Source organism: Bos grunniens, chromosome 19 (genome assembly GCF_055505025.1).
Source record: "Bos grunniens cultivar Pamir isolate PY7600 chromosome 19, Bosgru_T2T1.0, whole genome shotgun sequence".
NCBI lineage: Eukaryota > Metazoa > Chordata > Mammalia > Artiodactyla > Bovidae > Bos > Bos grunniens.
In genome coordinates this window covers 63385528-63396608 of record NC_141183.1, presented here as the reverse complement: position 1 = coordinate 63396608, position 11081 = coordinate 63385528, and the positions used below count along the sequence as shown (strand labels likewise).

Sequence of the window (11081 nt, the reverse complement as noted above, 5' to 3'; positions counted from 1 at the left end):
TTGGTATTTTCAGAAAACATATTTCAAAGTTGATTAAAACATCATCCCTAACCTCAAAAATCTTACAGACTAATGGAGAAGAAGTATTTAAGTGGGAAGAAATATTTAAGTATATGTGGGAAAAGGACACATTTTTTAATGTAAATGAGGTGCCACAATTACCTTTCCAACTGAAAACTAACAAAATTCTATGCATAGTTAATATCTTATACAAAGCTGAATATTGATCAAAGTTTTAATAATGAAGTAAAGCAAGATTTTCCTTATTTTATTTTTCATTTATTAAAGTGATGACTGTCCATTATAGTGGTGGAAGGATCTTCTAAATCAATTTATTGAAATTGCAAGTAGATATATTTAACAGTTTCATCTTATTCAAGGAGTCAGGAAAATAAAACACAACATCAATTAAGAAAAGTAAAATAATTCAAATAAAGATTTATATTTTAGAGTATATACACATAATTAATATTTGTACACAGTGAACAAAAATGTAAAATGAGTAAAAATATAAGCAATTAAAGAAAAAACATAAATGATCAACAAATATGTGATAGGATGCTATAGCCCACACATGAACAGAAACCAAACAAAAAAGCAAAAAAAAAAAATTCCATTTTTCATTCATTCAATCATTCATTCATAGTATTCTATTGATAACATAAATGATAAATGTGTTATTTGTATCCAAATAAAGTTAAATTAACTTCAATGCAATGTATATATAGAGATACCTAATTTATATACATGAAAATAATAAATAATTTAGTAAATGCTGTCTACTAGGTTCAAAACATTTTGCTAATACTTTACACATGTTTTCTCATTTAATCTTCAAATTAGTTATGATAAGACATTTTATGGCTAAGATAAAGCAAAATATAATTTTCTTAACAATATACTGCTTGTTGTCATAAAGCCTAGATTTGAATCCAAGAAAACAACTTTACAGCTGATATATGATTCTTATGTCTGAATTTCTCATGGAGCTAAATGATTTATTCAATAAAATCCTAGATAATAGCAAGTGATAGCAGTATACTTAGGGAGAGCCTCTGGGTCATAATTTTTAAAGAGAAATAGCATCCTGTGTTCCTCAGAAGACCTGTGCCCTGAGCATAGGCATCGTCAACAGACTACATCTAATGTAGGACTTTAAAAAGTTTTTTTCTAACAGTAAGTCTTCAAAACGTATTTGCTTTCCTTGAAAGATGAGTAGAGATGGAATTATCTGCTGTAGCACTTTCTCTGGTTGAAAATTTCTATCCCATTGTAGATAGGAAAATTATTGCTTTCTTGGAATGCTTCCAGAGAGAAGGGGTCAATCCCTTAACAAAATGTCTTGGTTTCATCACCTCATCCTTGAGAAAATTATCAGCATCATCCCTAGCACAAACACCAACACCACCCCTGTGGACAGAGCTGCTCAGAAACAAATGGACTTGTATGCATATATATATATATATATGTATATATATATATATATATAGATAGATAGAGAGAGAGAGAGAGAGAGAGAGAGAGAGATTCTGTGTGTGTATGTGTGTATAATCAAACTCATTGCTTTCATTAAATAATTAGAATCATTAACTTATCAAAATAGAAAATCACCACATAAATTCTTTCTCAAAGATGATTAGTAGTATAGAAGTAATGTTAAAGGAAATTAGTAGAACAGGAAAGCAGAAATATATATAGTACATAAACACACAGAGAAAACTGTATAAAAAAGGGAAATAAAAGTTATTTTTAAAACGCTCCTTATACATATTAGACACTCCTGTACCTCCTTTTCCTAAGATGTGTCTTTGAAACTTAAACACACTCATTTATTCTTTTATCTCATAATCTGAATAGAGACCAAAATGTAGATACTTATGTTTTGGTAATTTGCCAAAATATGTTAAAGTAAACAAAGCTAAAAATTGTTAATGACTCTGGAGTCTTCGTTCTGAAGCTGTAATTTGTTTATACAGACAAACTATAGGTGAATTACTGACACATTTCAAATATAACTGTCCCTGTATATAAATGATTCAATTATCTCAATGATATCAAAATATCTGTTTAAATTAATAAGATGATGTTTAATACTCAAATAAATTATTAAAAAATCACCTCAAACAGTCTTATTTCCCTCCGTGACCTCTAAAACCCAGTTACCTGATGGTTCCTATATGTAAATGGCAGAGATTGTTCAAGTAAAAATTTTAGGATTATGTCAGGTAACCTAAAGTATGGCTCCATCCAGCATGTACTGATGATAACTTCACTCTACGAAAAAGCTGGAAATCATGATACATTAGAGTTTCAGCTTTGCAAATCCAAGCATTAGCCAAGTAAATTAGGATCACATTAAGACCAAAACAATAGGGATTTATTTTGATAGGGTCAGAGTTTCTAAGGATTTAAAATTATATGTATTTACACAGATATTCTGAATGTCTAAGCATTTATGTAGGATACAAACCTTTGGGTAGCCAAGAAATTCAAATTTATCTCAATAGAAAAGGTTTTCAAAAAGACTGTCAAGTAAGCTGTTTACAAAATGTTGGAACTATGCCTGTCACTTACCTATATTTGAGTCTTATTTGTAAATAGTTTGCACTCCACACCTTATGAAACACATCGTTATTGAAATGTTCTCTTTTGGGCAATAGACCTGGGCTGAAAGAGTACAGAGTGCCATTTTCAAATGGCACAGGATTTCAAAACATGTAGACTGGCATCATTTCAACTGCATCCCTTTGAGGCCATGTCTCTACTGACTGAGGCACTAATCACTATACCAGTGAATTTCCATCCACCCCTACAATGATCCACTTTTTCCAGGGGCAGAGCTTCACTGGAATCTTGTCAAGCTTACTCTCCACAGACAGAAACCCAAATTGTGGTATTAGCCATTCAGTCATTTGTTCAACAAATAAACTGTTTTCTTGCCTAGAAGAATGGCCATGTGATGCTTCACTGTGTGATAATACAGATGAAGAAATGTCACTAGAACTTCTTGGCCAACTAGCTAGTACCAGGACTAAATTCTTCTATCACCTCATCTTGTGAATACTACTCTTTCAAGACTATTATTACAAAAATGTCATATCAAGCTTCAAGACTGTTGCCATTATAACTGATTTGAAAATATTCCTGAGCTAGAAATAGAAGAACTAAATTATCTCTCAATGCATGATGATTAGCATTATTAAGTGACATGCTTTCAATTTAGAAATGCTTAGAGTTATAGCATTAATTCTTTTCCTAACTTCAGTTGTAGTAAATATCAGTTTGCAACACCCTTCATAGATTACAACTGGCTCAGTAACATAGCTGACCACACAGTCTGGGAAGACTCCTGAGAAGAAAGCATCTCTCAGTTTTACTGATGTGATCTTCACAGGTGATAGACCAACAACTGTGCTTGGATTACCTTAACTAACAGTCTAGTTACACCATGCTTTTACCTAACAATTTAGACATGAATTAGGGCAGTATTCCTCAATCTTTTTTTTCATTATTGCCACATGGAGATGTTTTTGGACATTCTGTCCCCTTGACCATCTGTCCTTCAAAAGTAGTAATGCCACAGATACATTACCCATCTATGTGTGTTATGTATAAAAGCAGTAAATAATCCTTATACTCACATAAACTATTTTTATTGGGAGACATATTGTCCGCATTCCTAATGCATGTTTTTAAATAGCATAAAACTTTTTAGTTTTAGTTTTCCTTTTTGTTTTTAAAAAGGAAGAGATTTAATATGGCTATTTAAGCTCAGGCCAAACTGAAATTCCAGCTGTGGTTCAAACACATACACAAATCTCTATCCAATTCTTTTCTCCTGTACCATGTCTTATAAAATGTCTCTCATACCACTCATTACTAACAAAACTATATTTTTAGTTTAGTTGCTCACTTGTTTATTATCCATCTATTCCCCACTGGAATTTAAGTTCCTCATAAAAACAATTCTTGACTCTATTGTTCAGTGTTATATACCCAGCTCCAATAACTGTTTGGCCCACTGTATGCACTGACCTGTATTTTGTGATAAATTAAATAAGTGAAAATCTTCTAAATTTAATTGGCCAGCCATGAATTCATACATTTTTTCCAGTAATTAATATTACCACTATGTGATAACAATGGGAAAATGGCTGTGGAAAGAGGATATGTTTAGCTCATCAAGGTGCTCTCCTCTTGCCCAAAGTATCAATCTCCTCAATGATTAGGTTGTTTTGTTTGTCCTCTATTTTACCCAACATTCATTTTCTTTAAAATTCAAACCTATCAATTTTGCTTCTTGAACCTGTTACATCCCACTTTTCCTGATGCCCACAAAAGATAATAAATGTGCAGAAAAAGATCATTGGATGACTTTTTACTGGGACACAAGAGGAATCAAGAAAGTGTATGTAACCTGGGAAATGTGGTCAACAGAGTGTTAAGGGAAGAAAATGCCACCCTCCAAAAACAAGAAAATAATGTCTTAGTGACAAGGTGGCCAATGATCAGATCCATGTTTGGTATGTTCAGTTCATGATATCAAGTAGTAGTGTTATTGTGAGGTACAGAGGAAGCTGAGTCTAAAAGACTTGATATTGTTGCTTAACTCTAATGAGTCTAATTTTCTTCTTCATAAAGGAAATATAAACATCTGTAATAAAATTTGTTGGTACAATGATGGATTTAAAGTATGTAAAAAACCTAATAAAAAGCATTTCTCATAGTTGCCTCAATAAGCTCATCCCCCCACTTAATGCCTAATATTAATGTTTTCACTGAATTAAGGGTCCATATTAAACAAAAATATCCTTACACAACAGATTCAAACACATTTATGTATTTATGTCATTAAGATTTAGGACACATATACTCACTGTCTCATTTTTTTAATTATCATAAATAATCAGGTTCATTCTCAGGAGAGATTATTGGTGATGAGTGCCAAGGAGCATCTAAACAAGTTTTACACTTACTCACAAATCAGCAAAACTCTGTCCACTGAGAATATGAGACTGCCTTGCATTTCCTCTTTTAATTCTTACACCTTCCACATCTCTCTTGACAATTTATCATTTGTGCCTCATTAATCTTCTCACTTCCCCATTGAGCCCTTGCTATAGCCCCTAAAACACATGCATTGACCTTTGTTTCCCTCTTCAAATCTTCTGTTTGGTCTTAGGCTAAAAGCAACATTTACTCAGGGTGCTGTACTTAATCCTAGGTATTCATAGGTAACTCTCCTCTTCTCCCTAATACTCACTAAACAAAATGAACCATGTATCATCTAGTCTAGATTTTGTTGAAATGCTTCATTCTAACCTGCAATTTTTTAATAGATTAGGTGCTGATTATTCCATCTTCCAGGCTGACTTTTTGGGAAAAATGTATCTTTCTTATCAATTTGAGATAACCATGTACAGCATAGCAAAGCAGTTGGAACCTTGCTTGGGCATTACTGTATAGTTAAACTAAGAAAGAAATAGCTTCAGTTGATCACTGAGCTTGATAAGTTGATATTTGTGAGAACAAACAGGCACTGGAGTATTGTAGTCAGAGAAGCTCTGATTGATAAGATTTATGTAATAAGATGGAATAACCTGATAATTTCCCACATGCATAGAGGAGCATTGCAGGTATCCCACACTTTGTGAAACTTCACCTTAGCCACATTGCTTTTATGAAGGCCAACATTAATTAACATTTGTATTCACTACTGAAAGAAATCTAATGGGGTTTTGCTTTTACAAATAAAAAAAATCTATTATGCTACCCATTTGCTGTGCTCAGATATTTTGCTTCATATGAGATAAGGTGGCAGCAAATTTTAAACCATCTTCTTGAAATAAAAAATGAATCATTAAGACTGCAGATAATTTCTTATCTATAGAGCTAAACAAACCATATGACTGTGCTTCATTTCATAGAAAGTCCGAGTTTTAAAGACCTAGGTTCGAAGTTTGCATCTGAAATTTGTGAAAGAAATCTGCACCCCAGTGTAATAGCTCCTGACACACTTTATGAATGAAGCACTTGTGATATGAGTGAATTAAGTTAGTAAACCTCTCTTACCTTCAATTTGCTTCTCTGTAAAATGTAGATAATGATAAAGGAACACCTACTGTAGTACGTAGATGAATCATCTGAGGTGCATGTGCCTGATAGATACTAAAGGGTTTTGAAATGTAAATATATATATATATCAGACTGATATATATATATGAAAAATATATATATTATATGTATATAATAATATAATTATATATAATGTATAATATTATACATTATATATATTATATTATGCCACTTCCTTTATGCCACTTGAATGAAAGTGGCTTTTCCATAGGATCTTGACCTCAGAACTTTTAAAATTTGCTTTGCCTATCATGCAGACAATAAGAGATATAGATTTTTAGATTGATACCTGGGGGTGGACAGGAAAGAAATGCTGCTGATTTATTTTTCTGCACTATGATTTTAACAAAGTCATACAGATTTTAACTATGACTCTAACAAAGTCAGTTAGAGAAACACCTTCAAAGGAGAAACTAATAATTCACAATTTATCTTTGATTTTGTTGTAGCACAAATATTAAGCCAAATTTTCTGAAATTGCTCATAATATATGTTATATTATATATATATTATATTGAATATATCATAATATATTACATAATATATTATAATATTTATATATTATATATATCAGTTCAGTTCAGTTCATTCGCTCAGTCGTGTCCAACTCTTTGCGACCCTATGAATCACAGCACACCAGGCCTTCCTGTCCATCACCAACTCCTGGAGTTCACTCAGACTCACATCCATCGAGTCAGTGATGCCATCCAGCCATCTCATCCTCTGTCGTCTCATTCTCCTCCTGCCCCCAGTCCCTCCCAGCATCAGAGATTTTTCCAATGAGTCAACTCTTCGCATGAGGTGGTCAAAGTACTGGAGTTTCAGCTTCAGCATCATTCCTTCCAAAGAAACCCCAGGGCTGAGCTCCTTCAGAATGGACTGGTTGGATCTCCTTGCAGTCCAAGGGACTCTCAAGAGTCTTCTCCAACAACACAGTTCAAAAGCATCAATTCTTCAGCACTCAGCTTTCTTCACAGTCCAACTCTCACATCCATACATGACCACTGGAAAAACCATAGCCTTGACTAGATGAACCTTTGTTGGCAAAGTAATGTCTCAGCTTTTCAATATGTTATCTAGGTTGGTCATAACTTTTCTTCCAAGGAGTAAGCGTCTTCTAATTTCATGGCTGCAGTCACCATCTGCAGTGATTTTGGAGCCCAAAAAAATAAACTCTGACACTGTTTCCCCATCTATTTCCCATGAAGTGGTGGGACCAGATGCCAAGATCTTCATTTTCTGAATGTTGAGTTTTAAGCCAACTTTTTCACTCTCCTCTTTCACCTTCATCAAGAGGCTTTTGAGTTCCTCTTCACTTTCTGTCATAAGGGTGGTGTCATCTGCATATCTGACATTCTTGATATTTCTCCCAGCAATCTTGATTCCAGCTTGTGCTTCTTCCATCTCAGAGTTTCTCTTGATGTACTCTGTATATAAGTTAAATAAGCAGAGTGACAATATACAGCCTTGACGTACTCCTTTTCCTATTTGGAACCAGTCTGTTGTTCCTATAGCAGACCTGCAATAGCTTTGGATCCCAATTATAGGCCTTTTTGTTTAAATTTGGTAAAAATGTTAACCTTTCTTGTTTCAAATGGCTTATCAAGTCTTGATATGGAAAATGAGTACACTATATTCAAGAAAAATTGTGAGGCATTTAAGCAAATAAGATTAAGTTAAGAGCAATTTCAGAAATTTTGGCTTAATATTTGTGCCACAAAAAATCAAAGATAAATTGTGAATTATTATTTTCTCCTTTGTGGGTATTTCTCTGACTTTGGTAAATTCATAGCTCAGATAAATAATTCAGCAGCAGTTCTTTCACATACCATCAGTCCTGTCCACCCCCATTTATCAATCTAAACATCTATATCCTTTATTGTCTGCATGATAGGCAAAGCAAATTTTAAAAGTTCTGAGGTCAAGATCCTATGGAAAAGCCACTTTCATTCAAGTGGCATAAAGAAAGAATTTAGTAAAGTTGCAATAAAACTGGATAAAATAATAATCTACAATCACCAAACCAGGAGTTCATAGTTGTTCTTTCCATTGCCAATTATAAATCTCTGGACATAAATATTGAAGTCATGATAAGTACATTAAAATTTATCAAAATGCCTAATAAATGCCTGCTACTGCTAATTCCTAAGTCACTTCAGTCGTGTCCGACTCTGTGCGACCCCATAGACAGCAGCCCACCAGGCTCCCCCGTTCCTGGGATTCTCCAGGCAAGAACACTGGAGTGGATTGCCATTTCCTTCTCCAATGCATGAAAGTGAAAAGTGAAAGTGAAGTCACTCAGTTGTGTCCAACCCTCAGCGATCCCATCGACTGCAGCCTACCAGGCTCCTTCATCCATGGGATTTTTCAGGCAAGAATACTGGAGTGGGGTGCCATTGCCTTCTCCAAATAAATGCCTAGCCATTTGAAATAATCAACAAATGCTAGTTTATAGGTTCTTTAATTTTTCTGTCAGTGATCTGCAAAATTTTTTTTCTCTCACAATTTGCAATAGGTATAAGCCTTTTATGGGCTTTCTCAGTGGCTCAGTGGTAAAAAATCTGGGCTACAGTTCCTAGGGTGTCAAAGAGTTGGATATGACTGAAGCAACTTTGATCACACCCACACAATATCTGTTCTATGTATGTAAACCATCACTTTGTTGCTATTATGAACAGCCTACATTACATTCCTCTTGAACAAACTACTCATGGCATTTTTCACTTCTATATTTCTCACTGTGTAAATTATAGGATTCAACATGGGTGTGAGGATTGCAAAGAACACAGTTACCAATTTGTCTGCAGAGTAAGTAGTCACAGGTCGGGTGTAGCTGAATATACAAGGGACAAAGTAGAGTACCACTACTGTAAAGTGAGCACCACATGTAGAGAGGGCTTTGTGCCGTCCTTCAGAGCCATGGGATTTCAGGGAGCTCAGGATGACTATGTAGGAGATGAGGAGCATAGAGAAAATGAGCAAGCACATGGCCCCACTGTTGGCTGCCACTATAATTCCGATCTTGTAGGTGTTGCCGCAGGCAATTTCCAAAAGTGAGAAGAAATCACACATGAAGTGATCAATTACATAGAGACCACAGAAGGTCAAGTTGACCATGAAAAGAATCTGCACAGTGGCATGCATGATACCCCCGATCCAGGCCACCACTACCAGGAGCTGGCAGAGCCCCTGTCGCATGATGGCCGTGTAGTGCAGAGGCTTACAGATGGCCACGTAGCGGTCATACGCCATGACAATGAGGACAATCACCTCTGTTCCTCCAAGAAAGTGTACTAAAAAGAGCTGAGTCAAACAGCCACCCCAGGAGATGGTTGTCCTCTGGTACAACAGGTCAATGGTTATTTTGGGGGTGGTGACAGAAGTGAAGGAGGCATCTATGAAGGCCAAATAAGTTAGAAAGAAGTACATGGGAGCAGAAAGTGTGGGGCTGAAGGAGATCGTAATGACAATGAGCAGGTTGGCCAACACAGTAAACAGGAAAATGAGCAAAAAGACAACAAAGAGTATTTTCTGCAAGTGTGGATTCTGTGTGAGTCCCAAGAGAACAAATTCAGTCACATTGCTGGGAGGCCTGAGGACATCCATTCAGCAAGTAATACCTTCCTGGGGGTCTGAATTACCTACAAAGGAATAAAGTATGATACCTGTTAATCATGAAAGATGTGTGGTCTGCACTTAGAACAAAAACAGCAGTTAGTGTAACTATGGAGCATGCCCTTGGCATTCTTGCCCCACTACTTGTTTCTTACAAGGGTTTCTTACTTCTTCCATGATATCTTTTAATCTCTTCAAACACCTAGTACCTGTGATCTGTAAATCATCTATAGGGCAACTTTCAATTTGTAATTTATTGAAAAACATGGTGCTATGTACATGAGATCTGGATTATCCTTCTGGTTCCAACTGCATTTGACTCTGCTAAGTCTTCTGAATGCCCAATGTTTCCAACTGTCTCTAAGGTTACAATCGTAATTCTCAGATGTATATTGTGAGGGATCCCTCACAAAGGTAAGAGTTATTCCTTTTTCTAGGAGAATTTATATGTGAACCCTCAGCACTAATCACAGAGAGAAAAACATGGCCAACAAATATGTATCCAAGCAGGCAGTTGAGGGAAATGTATATAAGTCCTTGGCAATGCACATTGACTGGTATCTATCTGTCAGAACACATAAAGCTATTTAGGCATGTTTCCTCACTGTCCCTACTTTAGTGCGGTGAACACATGATGTCAGCAATACTGAAACCTATTAGGTTATGAGAGAATGCTTGATGAGTTGTCATCCTCTATGGGTAAAATTGTCCTGCTTCCTTAGACCATAATCTTAGCAAGAATTCAAATGCCCTCATCCTCCAGCCTTGTTTATCATTACTTTTTTTAAGAAACATAAATTAATGTTTGAAAGGAAGCTACACTTTAATTTAATACTTTCTGATACTTTCTGGCACACATTATGGGGTAAGTATGAAAACAATTCTCTTTAGGAAACAATATGTTACTGGGTCATATTAAAATCAAGATAACTATAATATTTTAAGCATTAGTTTTTATTCTGAAAAATTCTGTTCCACGTACAGCCAAATTCAATAAATTTACAGTTTCAGTAGATATGAAAGATAAAAAAAAAAAAAAAACACCTTTTGCATAGGTGTTAAGTACAATAGGATCTATTAAGTACAGGAAATCCTTACATTCAAAGTTCTAAGTAAAAAGCTAATATGGAGAAAAAAATGGTTTCTTAGATAAGTTAGATAAATAGATAATATACGTTGATATAAATATATATATACACTAACTCAAACATATCTAAAATCTACTATTTATTGTAAGTACCTATTATAAGTTGACTCATTTATCAAATTTTTTTCTGGACACAAACTTTGTATGTTAATGTACATGTGTTCACCTAAGTTGTAAAATGTAT

The 11081-nt window shown here is 34.8% G+C and overlaps 1 protein-coding gene across 1 annotated transcript; it reads right to left on the bottom strand.

The window, feature by feature from the left end:
• Nucleotides 1-8814: 8814 nt before the first annotated feature.
• On the bottom strand, nucleotides 8815-9872 carry LOC147352814 (olfactory receptor 4C3D-like). Its single transcript, XM_086361011.1, has one exon. It carries the CDS (start codon nucleotides 9739-9741, stop codon nucleotides 8815-8817), a length of 927 nt encoding a protein of 308 aa, XP_086217137.1. The 5' UTR covers nucleotides 9742-9872.
• Nucleotides 9873-11081: the final 1209 nt, after the last annotated feature.